A 14,156-nucleotide genomic window follows, 5' to 3' on the forward strand; every position below is an offset into this window, starting at 1 on the left:
GTAACATGCAAATAAGTTACACGCACTTGCTCTGCTTTCTAATGTAAAACTTTACTCTTAAGACTTCTCTATATACATATATTTTATCGCACATGTGTATGCTTTTAAAACAGAGAGGGTAAGAGAACTCAGTACTTCGTGAATCAACTGGCGACATAAACAAACAGCTCTCGTAAGTATAAATACAGCAGTCAACTATGTCGCTATGCTGTGCGTATGCTATGTGTGTATATATACTCCTGAACAAAATTAATGCATAATTTTTTTTCACTTTTTCTTTAAAAGCTAGCATTTAAATTTTAACGAAAAATTTTAAAGAAAAAATGAAAAAAAATTATACATTAATTTTGTCCAGGAGTGTATATATATACAGGGTGGAACGTTCCAGCCAGACTTTGAGATCTTATAGGAAATTTAATTCTGAACAAAAAATTATATATATATATATATATATATATATATATATAATATAAATTATATTATATATATATATATATATATATATATATATATATATACACTCCTAGACAAAATTAATGCATAATTTTTTTTTTACTTTTTCTTTAAAATTTTTCGTTAAAATTTAAATATCAGCTTTTAAAGAAAAAGTGAAAAAAGTTATGCATTAATTATATATATATATATATATATATATATATATATATATATATGTATGTGTGTGTGTATGTATGTATGTATATGTGTGAATAAAAAGACGCTATGTGTGGGTGTGCATCGAAGGAGAGAGCGGACGTTACTCCGCGATCCTACGCGCATAAATTGAATCGGAACCGCAATCAAATAAGGCTCTCTGTCGTCGTCAGCTGATCGGAGCGCGCGGCACGTAAGTCGCTGCGCGCGACGGTCTGCGCGCTTGGCTCGTTAAAGGCAACACACAACGGAAGAGTTAACACCACCACTATTCTCCTCTCTCGGTGCCGTCAGCTTTCCCGGCACGCTGTTTACTCCTCACAACGCAAACCCGTGCGTTGACCGATCGTACATGCAATAACAGTATTCGCGAGTCAGTGCACTCGCGATTCCCCGTCAAACTTGTAAAGATATTTCGGTGAAAATTGAAATCGGAGCGCTAGGCTCGACGAGGACGACGTTGCAAAAGGAGAGAGAGAGAGAAAGGACACTCACCCACGGACGTTTATGAGGAGCACCTGTCAACGAGAGACGCCTCGTCGAGAATAATGCCACGGTGAGCCACGAGTCTCTTCCGGTCGCGGAAGCGATAACTCGGACCTTTAAATGCGCGCTTCTCCCATTCTTATCAATCTAATATTACATTACTGGCGAGCCAGTAGCGTACGCGTCGTCGCTAGCGCGATACCCGAGAGATTTTTTGTCCTGCCCGTTCTGCCCGTGATTTAGAGGGAGAGGGAGAGATATTCGCGAGATGATAATATTTAGAATGGAATAACGCGGTCGATAATCAACAGATGATCTCCTGGGACGGCCTCCTGGAGATCAGAGCGATCGTCCACCTTAAAACGAGCGAAAGTCTCGATAATTGTTATGTTTTATCGCATCTCTGTTTAATGTAGGTTAGAGTGATTTGCACTGTGCGTTGCTGCCTTTGATTCTAGCGTACATCACGCATCGTATATCCTGCAACTTATCTCGAAATGTGATCTGTCAACGAGACGCTAAACGTGATATGTATTAAAAGCTGTTCCTCTGATTCTAGATGTCACACTACGGTAGAAACACCTACAATCAAAGGACTGCGGTGATTGACCATGAAAGACAATTTCAAGAGGATCTGGAACGGGCTCAAGCTCTCAGTTTGGAAAGCTTGGCTTTAGAGAAATTTAGATTACAAAAGTTACGTTCGGAAATTAGTAATGTGGAGCAATCGTGCATCACGCAGAAAAATGTGTGCAATACAAATAGTGCAACATCGGAGACAGATGGTTTACAAGGAGAAAGGTTAAGATTTTTCCAAGGATTTTTCATATTCTTAATATTATTAGAAATTAATAACATTTAATAACATGTCTCTATTGATTTATGATTTTTATATATATATATATATATATATATATATATATATATCTTTATAAGAGTTTTAATTTATTTTATGTGAGAATGATTAAATAACTTAACATTTAATGTTCAACAGATCTCAATGCAGGAGCCGACCAAGACCCGGATTCATTAATAATCAAACGAATCAAAAGAATACTATAATATTAGCACCACCACCTCCGATACCATGTAGAAGAAATTCAACAGCTACCGCTGCAAGTCAGAGTTCTTCTAGTGATTTGATCAATTTTACAAGTCCCGTGAAGCAGGATAATCTGGCGGAATATTGCTCACCACCACCACCACCACCACCGTAATATTTTTATAACAATACATAAAATTATATTTTTAGTTAACAATATAATTTTTTATATAAAAATTATTTTTATATATATTATATAATTGTATTATTTCTATTTTAATATTTTAAAATAAATCATGAGGTTTATATAAAAAATGAATTATTAATCAAATGATTTATGCATTTGCAAAGGTATTTGCTAAGTCATTTTTTCTTTCTTTAGTTTGAACAACAATAATGTTATGTTCTTGTATGAATTATTGAAGCTATTAAACACTTTTTGTTGCAGAAAAGCACCACTAGAACCAAATTGGGATACACATCCATCATTATTGAAGAAACAATCAAGAGTGTCTCGAAGTAATAGCTCAGTTGGTGCATATCATTCCAGAGATTTTAGATATCATTCTCTTTCTCCAGGTCCACGATCTTCCACAGCACCATGCACGCCAGGAACACCGGGAATTAGTCCTATCATGTCAAGAGCTAATAGTGTTAGCAGTAATGTACCTGATATTGCACCACAGGTAGTAAAGATTTACATAGAATCCGCTTTGTTCTGAAATAAACATTTCCAATTTACAGTGTTTTTTTTCTTTTTATTTTTTTTCCTCTTTTTTTATCAATACAACTTTAAATGTAAATTAACACAAAGCAGTATGTTAAAGTGCAGTCTTTCTTACAGCCTGCATGGAAATTTATTATCTTTAAGCATCTTTTCTTCGGACAGGTATCTCATACATCTGAAGATTTGAGAGATGCTTATAATAGTCCCATTTTCTTTTATAGTATTATTTAAACTAATTTATCTTAACTTATCATTTTATATAATATCACCAATATAGCATATGTACAAAATGTGCCAATTAATCAAACATATTTTCACGCTTTGCCTTTTTTCTAGTGAATGCGAAAATATTTGCATCATATATTCTTGTATCGCTAGATTTTTCAAGCAAAGAATATCTATTGATGCATGACAGAATAATGAAAGAGAATATCAAAAGTTTTATATTTCTTTTTTAGATTCCTCCATTGCCTACAAATTATAGACCAACCGTTACACCTGCCATGTGCGCTCCGTCAATACCGACATTCTGCATAGATGATGAACAGTTGAATGTATTAAAAGTGATAGAGAAGAAACCAAATAGCAATCTTATAGATTTGAATAGTTTTGAGCAAACAGAGGACAAAACAAATGTACGAGTTAGCGTATTGGAAGCATTCGATCCATTACTTATTAAAACTGACAGTGCAAACGAATCTGTGCAAGAATATAAAGACGGTAAATTATATTATCTCATATTTTATATTGGTAAAATTTCTGTTAGTAGAACTAATTATATGCATTAAGAAGTTCAGGTATTGATGAGCTTTCAGTAAAGTTTATAATTTCACAATTCTTTTTATTTATTATTTTTTTTTAATGCAAAAATTGACTTGGCAATTCAATATCTGACTTTTCTGTATGTTATAATAACACTGTTTTTTATGTAATTTATTGCGTTACATTTTATTTTTAATATTAAAATGTTAATAATAGTTACATCTTACTGATATTTTTGTCTGTGAAATTTAGACTCGAATTAATGATATATGCTATACATATTTCTGTTACAACATTATATCTTTATTCTCTATCTAGATAGTTTCCTAGATAGTACTATTCAGATAATAAAAATTCTACTGCAAATTATTAATATTATAGTATAAACCAAAATTTGAAATATATCCGAAAATATTTCTTATATATAAATAAAAAGATTTTTTATTACTACTGTAGATCAACTTTTTTTACAGATTTACAATCACAAGTTAGCGGTAGTGTATACGATCCATTCGATCCATTTGATTACATGTACAGCACAAACGAAAGCGTCAACTCAGATCCAGTTTATGCTGCTGTCGAAAAATCAGCGAAATCACCAGCTATGTCACCAGCTGCACCGCCTCCCTTGCCTCCTCGCAATTCGTCCGCATGGAACACCATAGAAAGACGAAAAACTTCTTTAGATCGTCGAGTAAGTATCGGAAAAATTTTGTCTAAATATTTTAACAAATTAAATAATTATAATTATATTTTAATATTATTTTTAGCAAAAACGTCAAACACGATTATACGAAAATGTAACTGTCATAAAAACCAGATCATCTCTTCATGATTGCGATTTGAAGGCATTTCATAAGATGATAAAATCTATACGAAGTTAGTAAAATATTTTATTATGCATTATATTTTAACCGATATATGTTTTCGTTACTCATAATTTTATTTAATTTGATATTATTTAAGGCGAATTTCCATTTAATAATCCCAATACAAATATTGGATACGTTGTTAGTCCAATAATGGAGAGTTTATATCCTGATGGCACAAGTATAAAATTAGTAGTTCATCCGCAATTAGCCAATAATGATAAAGATCCTACACCTTCTATTTCTTTTACTTGCAATGGTAAGTAAAGAATTTGTTTTAAATCAAGGTATATCGTTTTATATTAAGATGTATAGCTTCTCTTTGCATATCATATTTCTTTAAATATTATATTTCAGTGAATTGTAGTGTTGAGCACGTTATCTTGAATGTCGCCTGTTCCTTAGAAGATGAGGATACGGTAAACGTAGAAAAGTATTGTTTAAGAGTATGGGGTCTAGCTGAATATCTCGCACCTAATACGACTTTAGCACAATATGAATATATACATCAATGCATCAAGTTGGAAAAGGATATTGAATTAGCTATTATGAGCAGAACACAAATTAAACAATCAATTGCTCGAACAGTCAGTATCACATGTATAAATATTTGTATAAGCATTTAGTTATTCAAACACTAATTACATGATTTTTTTGTCCAGCTGCAAGATGATAATTGTGATCAGTGTCTAAGATTAGAAGATATCCTACCAAATGAACCTTTACAACCCATTTCGTATGATACATTAATTATTTTATTAGGTATAGCCATATACACATGCATGTATATAGAAAAATTTCTTATTTATGATATATCTACATAGATATTGTACTTTCCAATTATAGAGACAGTAGAGAAAGAAATGGAACGCATAGAGAACGCTGCATTACAATTGGTAAACACAAATCAGGGTTCTGTCTTGCTACCTCAACTTCAACCACACTGCGTAGTACAAGCAGTAAAAGCGGTGTGTGCCTTAATGGGAAGCATTGAGACGTTCGAGATCACGGAAGCTGTTGACAATTTCGTAAATGCGTGCTGCCAATTTTTACCGCAATCTCACACAGCCAATATAGAATGTAAAAAACCCGAAATCATACACGAGGATGGCGATTATGCTGTAGTTACTTTGCGAAAAAAGTTTCCCGACGTGATTTCCTCGCATTGTCATAAAATTCGCGATGCTATTCAAGAACTCGTCGAGACGTACTGTCACGCGTTCAGAGTTGATTTTCAATTAAATAGCAAAGGAGAATTTCCCACAAGTAAGAAAAATACATGCAAGATACATAAAAGATACATATAAGATGCATAAAAAATCGGCATAATTAAAATATAATATATATATATATATATATATATATATATATATATATATATAATAATACATTATTTTTCTTTAACAGATACATTAATTTCGTCAGAAGTAATCGATACTATTCTGGTACGCGTCGGAGCTGTACACAGGCTGCCAACCACATGGAAACACGACGACTATATAGTAGCAGCTCAAATCTTTCATGGAACCAGACCGGTAGGAAATCCGGTTTTGTCGGAACCAATGACAGTCAGCACGAACTTTTACCCAAGAATTTTATTTAATTCATGGTAAGAACGGGAATGCATGCTATACGTCTACTTTTCAGAAAAAATACTTAAAAAATTGCATAAGAACCATATAATTTACATTTAGGCTGGAATTTCGTGGAATAAGTGTCTGTCAAGTACCAAGAGAAGCTAGACTTGTGCTAGTTCTTTACGGCCGAACTTTACAACCTGCCGAGCACGAATCAAACTCGTCAGCAGAGAATGCGATGCAGAAGGAAGAACTCGGATGGGGTGCTATACAGTTCTTTGATTATGACGGGTAAGTGACGAGTGCTGTAAATCATTTACCATGATTTTCATGCAAATTTCGAGCAAAATGTTATCTTTTCATCTTTAATGAGATACATCATCTGTTTTTTTGCATACATTTTCATACATCTTTATTTTCTATTATAGTGTTATGAGCCAAGGGAGTTTTTTCCTGTCCCTTTGGCCAGCTATCGCAGACAAAAGATTAGGCCCAGCGCCGGCACCTGGAATTCACCCCCGTGGCGATACTCATCCCATTATAGGCTTAGAATTGCCTGATTACGGAGGAAAGGTATTATTCCCATCGGAATTGAGAGATTACGACGTGGAATCGTTAGACTTTAATTCGCTAGATCAAAATACACAAGAACTATTGATAGATATTACACAGCAGGATACGTTCTCCAGGTATGGTTTAATGACTCTAATGTAACGATCCTAAAGTAATAAAAAATATTTGTAAAATTCTAAACCTGAATATATGTTCTGTAAAAATCAATTCTTATTTCCAGACCACCCATTGACGAAAGAGAAATTTTATGGGAGAAAAGACATTACTTGCACGATAGGCCCGAAGCTTTACCTAAAGTATTATTAGCTGCGCATAGTTGGGATTGGGCGTGCTTGCCGGATTTACACGCTTCGCTCAGAGTTTGGAGTTCACTGCCTCCGATACAGGCCCTACAATTACTTCTACCGTGGTATATTTTTATTGTTGGAGATTATTTCTCCATTATAGAATTTCTTAAAAAGACAAATAATATATCATAGAATATCACATGTTTTTGTTTCTCATAGTTTCCCAGATATGAAAGTCAGAGAAATGGCAGTCGGATGGATTCGCGAGTTAAGTAATGACGAACTTGTCGATTACTTGCCACAACTACTTCAAGCAATGAAACACGAGACATACGAAGCTTCACCTCTGACTCGATTCTTGTTAGAGCGTGCCTTATTTTCTCCAAGAGTAGCCCATCATATTTACTGGTTATTAACTCAAGCGCTGCCGGGACAGAGTCCCCAGGTACAGGTTGGGTGATCGTGAGCGTTAAACATTATTAATTGCTTGTGTATTGAACATTTAGTAGTAACAAAATATTCTCATTGCAATTATATTATATTGGATTATAGTGATTAAAAAGTTACTTATATTTTTATATAAATGATAAAATTAAGCGAATAAAATTGCTTATCGCGATTTAGATCATATAAAAATTATTGTAATAAAAGATATCATTTTTTCAGAATTCTGCTGAAATTGCTATAGAAGATGATAAAGCTATTAGTTGTGCTCGTTATCAACTAAGATTACAATTAATGTTAAGAGCATTACTGGCAGTTATTGGAGATGCACTGAGAAATAGTTTCCTGACCCAACAATTGCTAGTTAAAGTACGTTTTAATTATATATATGTATTTTAATTATATATATATAAAGTTTGCATCAAACGACCATATGATTTAATTTACAACTCTTATAGAATCTGCATGAAATAGCTGAAAATATCAAAATTACAAAGGAATCGTTACGAATGGAGACACTTAAAACTGGTTTGCAAAATATACATTGTCAATTAATGGAGGACGATGGCACATGTTTACCATTATCTCCTAGTAAGTTAGTATACGGTATCAGTGTACAGACATGCGCCTATTTTCCGTCGTTCACTCTTCCATTAAAAATTAACTTCATTAGTTGCGACAATGTAATAAGTCCGGCAATCTTTAAGGTATGTGTTTTCAAACTAATTTAATACAAATCTTTTATAAAACTATTTTATTCCATGTATATGTATATGTGACTTTTTTTCTTTTCAGGTCGGCGATGATTTACAGCAAGATATGTTGACTCTCCAAATGGTACGTATCATGGACAAATTGTGGTTAAAGGAAGGCCTCGATCTGAAAATTGTCACTTTTGCCTGTGTGCCTACTGGCCACAAACGTGGAATGATAGAAATGGTAACGAATGCAGAAACATTACGGAAGATCCAAGTTGAATTCGGATTAACCGGATCATTTAAGGATCGACCGATCGCAGAATGGCTGGCGAAGCATAATCCGTCAGAACTGGAATACGAAAGGGCGGTGGAAAACTTCACCGCGTCTTGCGCTGGTTATAGCGTCGCCACTTATATTTTAGGAATTTGTGATAGACATAATGATAATATTATGTTAAAAACATCTGGTCATTTGTTCCATATCGATTTTGGAAAATTCCTTGGTGATGCGCAAATGTTTGGAAACTTTAAGAGGTAGCATACATACACGACAATTTATTGCATATTTAACGATTTTCTTACGCATAGTTAACGATGCTTATGCGAGTTACATTGTATTATCCATGATTTGTTCCTGACACATTGCAATACATAAATTGCATGTTTTATTTCTATTTTAATTCGAATAACAAGTATGTTTTACTTATATTTTTTTCAATTTTCAGAGACCGAACGCCGTTTGTGCTAACATCAGATATGGCATATGTTATAAATGGTGGCGATAAACCTTCAGCGAAATTTCACCATTTCGTGGATCTGTGCTGTCAAGCTTTTAATATAGTACGGAAACATGGAAATCTGATTCTTCATCTTTTTGGCTTGGTATGTTATATATAACATTTATATTTAAAAAAAATTAATTCTCCTCTAATTGAAAAAGAAAAATACGAATGCTATTTGCAATCTTAATAACTTCTTATAATTTCTCAGTTTTTCTGATAAAATCCAATTGGATTCTGTCTGTGCCAAAATATTGTTTTATACATATAATTACGGATAACAAATGAATTGTTAGCATAATATTTTTTATTTCTAATTAATTTTATACTGTATACCAAATTTTTATCCAGAAAGATTATTCTAAAAAAAACAATCTTTATTTTTCTTTTTTATATTGTATAATTAAATTGAAATAGATTTATAAATATCAAATAACAAAATTAAAATTAAATTAAAATTAAATTATTCTAAAAGGACCTAAACTTCTTTGATACCTCAACTAATAATATAAAAATATATAATAGAAATTCTTAATTAATTAATTATTCTTATAAATGCAATATATAAAATAAAGAATTTACTAATTCTGTGGTCTTCGACATTGCTATGAAAACAATAAAGCCACAACGGAAGGACTTTATCCGTATGTTTTATCAGAAAGCGGACCACTATCGCACTAAACTATACACGATGTTGTTAATTGGTCATTATCGCCTGCACTCTTACAAAATATTGTATGCTGTAGCAGTTTGAGTCAATCATGTTGAGAGTAAAGTGTCATTGGAAGTGAATAAAAGTTGACGAATCGTTATAATATTATCATAAAATCTCCATAAAAATCAACATTACCGACGAATAGAGAAATCCATTTGTTATCACTTTAAAAAAGATAAATTCATACACAATGGATGACTTAATATCCCGAAAAAATCTTTTCGATCAAACGCAAAAGCAAGATGTTATAGCGCGAAAATTGCACGACATCGAAATAAAAGATCATTTAAATAAAGCAAGAATGAATGAGTACACCACTTCGCAGATGACTTCGTCCGGTATCCCTGGGGTTACTATGGACGCTGTAAGTTACGTGCAGAAGGCATTGCTTCCTGGGCAAACGAATCCCGAAGCAGCGGCGACCTTCGCTCGAATGATAGAAAGTTCCTTGAAGAGCTGGTTCACGCAATTCAACTTCTTCTTGCATAATCTGGCACAGCTGAGATTCTCCGGCGATCACAGCGAAGGAGAACTGCTGTCCTTCATTCCGCGTACATACACGTGAGTATTTTCTATCTTTGATATTATATAATCGATCGCAATGGCAAAAAAATTGGAAAATCTGAAAATATAACTCTTCTAGTTTTTCACGAATACTATTTATTTATAATCACTTATACAATTATAATACAAGCTTTATATTTGTATAATCATTGTAGGATGCAACAGGAAGGTCAATTAACAAGCGTGCAAGTTCACGGATATCAGAAACGTTACGATCCAGAAAAATATTACATGTATATTTTGCGAATACAACGAAAAGGACAACCGGATCCGACGTATCTGTTCCGATCGTACAAAGAATTTTGTGAATTCTACCAGAAATTGTGCATACATTTTCCACTTGCTAAAGTAGCCAGGTAAAGATTACACGACATATTTTATTTTTATTATTTTATCTCACTGTTATTATTATCCTAATGCTTTTCAGAATGCTTAAAGCAAGACTTAAAACTTATATATTGCATATCTGCTTATATTTTAAAGTACTTCATATTTTTATATATGAATATATAGTATATATTTATTATTGTGTGATTCTATATATAATTAAAGCTAAATTAATTTGTCTTAATTTTTATATATAATTTATATATTCAAAATTAATTTAAGTTAAATTAATTTTGAGTATATAAATTAAATATATATGTAATATTTTTCAGATATTTCTCTATGTAACATTTATTTTATATATATATATATATATATATATATATATATATATATGATAAATTTAGATACATAGAGAAATATCTGAATCGAGACAAAAGTATCAAACTTCATATATAAGATATCTTTCTACATATGGTACTTTCTACAACACATTTTTTTCTTATCTCTCCTTTCTTAAATCACCAACCACTCGCTTTCCAAACGATTGTTTGTATCTGAATTATTACTTCGCTCTGTATTCATATTATTTAATTCCTCCTGTGACGAGTATTGTTCTTTTGAATCAACTAACTCGTTATCTGAACTATCACTTTGCTCTTTATTCTTCTTATTTGATTCCTCATCCTGTGATAAGTATTGTTCTTTTAAATTTGAGTCAATTAATTTATTATCTGAACGACTCTTTACGTTTAAACTATTACTTCGCTCTCTATTGTTATTTAATTTCTCATCTTGTGGCAAGGCTTGTTCTTTTAAATCTGAATCTTTGGATGTAGAAGGGTCCGTGTTTACATTCTTATAATTATCATGCTTTTGCGAATCAATTGATGATGATAATTGACTCGCAAGGTCTGCTTTCGAACGTTTATGTTGCGCTTCTTCTTTATTGGCAAATGCTGTCGAATCACTGGTGATCGAAGGAGAAGAGACTTCATTTTTTGCCAAGACTTCATTTTTCACATTCGATTCAAAGTGCGAAGTTCTTCGATATAAACCTATCATTCCTGGAACTCTAGACGCTTCTTTCTTCAACTTCGTCAACGATAAATGTGCTCGAAACCATTTTAAACCCATCTTTCTTAAAATTTAATGTTAAACCTTAAAAATATACAAATGATGTTTTTTTATTGATAATTTTACGAATGTTATATATATATATATATATATATATATATATATATTGAAAATATAAGCTTACTCACTCGTGCGGAAGAAAAGAAAAATCTGTAATGTATTAACAAGTAATTAGATAGATCTTCTTTGAAATTACAGTATATTATTTTTTTATATATCTCCCCTAAAATTAATTTATTATCTTTTTTATTGTGTTTTGCAATATTAATATAAGAATTATCTTATATACACATATACACATTAGTGTATATAATAATTATTATATATAAATAAATACTTACAATGTAAAATTGTTAAGAGAGAATTATTATCACTTTGCTTGCGGAAGAAAATAGATATCAAGTATCAAATTATCACGAAAAGTCGAATGATATAATCAGAATGTTATTATATTTTAAGTAATCACACATAAATCTGCTTACACACGTTATCATAAACAAAAACTTTCCTCGAAGTATCAAAAAAGTGAATATGACAAAATAGAACCAGCACGTAGCGAATTCGCAAAGCGTATATAAGGAGATATAAAACGCAAAAACTCTTGATACATAATCGTATCTCTTGATATGCTTTATCTTTAGATTATCCGATATTAGCCACACATATCACGACGAGTCATTCAAAGATTGAGTGGCGAATATTGCATAAAATTCTTTAAGCACTAATATTGTAAGAAGCGAATTATTTAGAACCGGCATTCCTGTCACAAATTAAAACGCTGTTTAAATTTATGATTCTATTATAATATAAAAATTTCAATGCTATTACTGCTTAACACGTTTGGCTTAATATGTTTGGCTTCTATATTGTTTATTTATGAGACATCATCTGATATATATACATTATAATTTTCTAGAGACACGAAAATAGGATGCTTATATAATATCGAATATACGCGAAAGTATCCCCATTTATTGGCATTCCGACAGAGTAATCTCGACTCTTTCTATTTTTTTTGCAGTTTGCCGAGTGGGATAAGCGTAGGACGTTCTAATATTAAACAAGTAGCTGATAAACGGCGAGCGGATATAGAGAAGTTCCTTGTAAGTTTATTTAAAATGGCACCCGAGATATCTCAGAGCGATTTGGTATATACTTTTTTCCATCCATTGTTACGAGACCAACAAAATGCCGATATACGTTTACGTAAAGTCAAAGGTATATTCTCTAATATATATATTATATTTTTTTCAATTTTTTTTATTTTCAAATATTATCATAATTGTGCAATATATGTTGAGTATCATATATACATGTATAAATTTAAAAAAAATATATATATATATATATTTTTTTTTTTAATCTACACATGTATATACAAAACATACTCAACATATGTTGCACAATTATGATAATATTTTAAAATAAAGATTTGCTGTCAGAAAAGCTGTAAAGATAATGTGAAATTGATGAAAATAATCGTTCAACACTTGGCTGATTTTCAATTATGAATATTTAAATCTTGTAATGAAATTAGTAATTTATGGAATAGAAATAAAGAAATAGTAATTTAGTTCAGACTAGTTGGATGGCCGAAAGAGAATTAGAGATAATATACAGAGCGGCCAAATCAAATTGTCTCTTCATTACACTCGTGGTACTCTGTCCGTCATGGTTTGTCACGCCCGAGGACTCCCCAAAGTCGCTAATGCTCAAGAGCCGAACACATACGTAAAGGTATATCTTAAACCCGATCCTACAAAGGTGACAAAACGGAAAACGAAAGTAGTAAAGAAAAACTGTCATCCATCATTTATGGAGATGGTAAGTAATAAAATCAGATTTAATTTTTGATTAAGTTTTGTAAGCAAGTAAAAGATATATGAATCATTTAATAGTTAAGTGATGTTATCATTTTTATTGCACTCTTTAGTTGGAATATAGAATGCCTCTAGAAGTGATCAGAGAAAAAACACTCGAAGCAACTATATGGAATCACGATACATTACAAGAGAATGAATTTCTTGGTGGTATAAGTTTACCACTCGGACGTCTTGATTTAACAAACGAAACAATTGAATGGTTTCCATTAGGCAGTGTACGATGAGACGAGTACGAAGACTGTTCCGAAAGTTCTCTTAATGCTCATAAATATGATTATTAAAATATATAGGAAACATAACGTTAGCGCACATTGAAACTTTTTTATGCACAAGCAAGTGCGATAATCACCATGCTTCGCGAGGTAAAAGTAGTTTTTATTTATATATTTTCGTGCATCTCGACTAGAGATTCGTTTTTTTAACTTTTATTGAAGATTCTATATAGTAAATATTAAAAATTATGTGATATCCCGAAAAAGAGATAGTTATATATAAAGAAATAGAGAGTAAAGAGAGTCAACTTCTACAAAAATTGCTAAAAAATTAGGATATATTATAATTATACCTAAAAAAATTATCTAAATACGCATGAGCATGCGTAACAAATAGAAAGAAAAAAATGTTGTGAAAGTTTA

The 14,156-nt window shown here is 31.8% G+C and overlaps 2 protein-coding genes across 3 annotated transcripts; one reads left to right on the forward strand and one right to left on the reverse strand.

Moving 5' to 3' along the window:
• Positions 1-855: 855 nt before the first annotated feature.
• Positions 856-14,091, forward strand: LOC105250545 (phosphatidylinositol 4-phosphate 3-kinase C2 domain-containing subunit beta). Its single transcript, XM_025411154.1, is given in 26 exon segments — positions 856-1,207; positions 1,697-1,938; positions 2,132-2,350; positions 2,628-2,865; positions 3,365-3,626; positions 4,142-4,362; positions 4,439-4,547; positions 4,635-4,796; positions 4,895-5,124; positions 5,200-5,299; positions 5,384-5,803; positions 5,945-6,146; positions 6,232-6,405; positions 6,543-6,803; positions 6,908-7,096; positions 7,194-7,419; positions 7,641-7,787; positions 7,877-8,125; positions 8,214-8,650; positions 8,842-8,998; positions 9,936-10,171; positions 10,330-10,530; positions 12,660-12,856; positions 13,213-13,226; positions 13,229-13,462; positions 13,572-14,091. Coding segments are annotated over 25 exon segments (5,301 nt in total). The 5' UTR covers positions 856-1,207; the 3' UTR covers positions 13,746-14,091.
• Positions 10,910-12,224, reverse strand: LOC112638823 (protein starmaker-like). Of its 2 annotated transcripts, none has more exons than XM_025411153.1 (3): positions 11,980-12,224; positions 11,767-11,788; positions 10,910-11,662 (listed from the first exon to the last, which is right to left on the reverse strand). In XM_025411153.1, exon 3 carries the CDS (start codon positions 11,636-11,638, stop codon positions 11,018-11,020), a length of 621 nt encoding a protein of 206 aa, XP_025266938.1. In that variant the 5' UTR covers positions 11,639-11,662; positions 11,767-11,788; positions 11,980-12,224; the 3' UTR covers positions 10,910-11,017. The 2 variants fall into 2 exon arrangements, with proteins under 2 accessions (XP_025266938.1, XP_025266937.1); XM_025411152.1 differs by having other exon boundaries at positions 11,767-11,861.
• Positions 14,092-14,156: the final 65 nt, after the last annotated feature.

This window comes from Camponotus floridanus, unplaced genomic scaffold (assembly GCF_003227725.1).
Source record: "Camponotus floridanus strain SB8 unplaced genomic scaffold, Cflo_v7.5 scaffold38, whole genome shotgun sequence".
In the NCBI taxonomy this organism is placed as follows: domain Eukaryota; kingdom Metazoa; phylum Arthropoda; class Insecta; order Hymenoptera; family Formicidae; genus Camponotus; species Camponotus floridanus.

Bases quoted from the DNA above. Each gene is read 5' to 3' on its own strand.
- LOC112638823 (XM_025411153.1), bottom strand. From the start codon at position 11,638: ATGGGTTTAAAATGGTTTCGAGCACATTTATCGTTGACGAAGTTGAAG.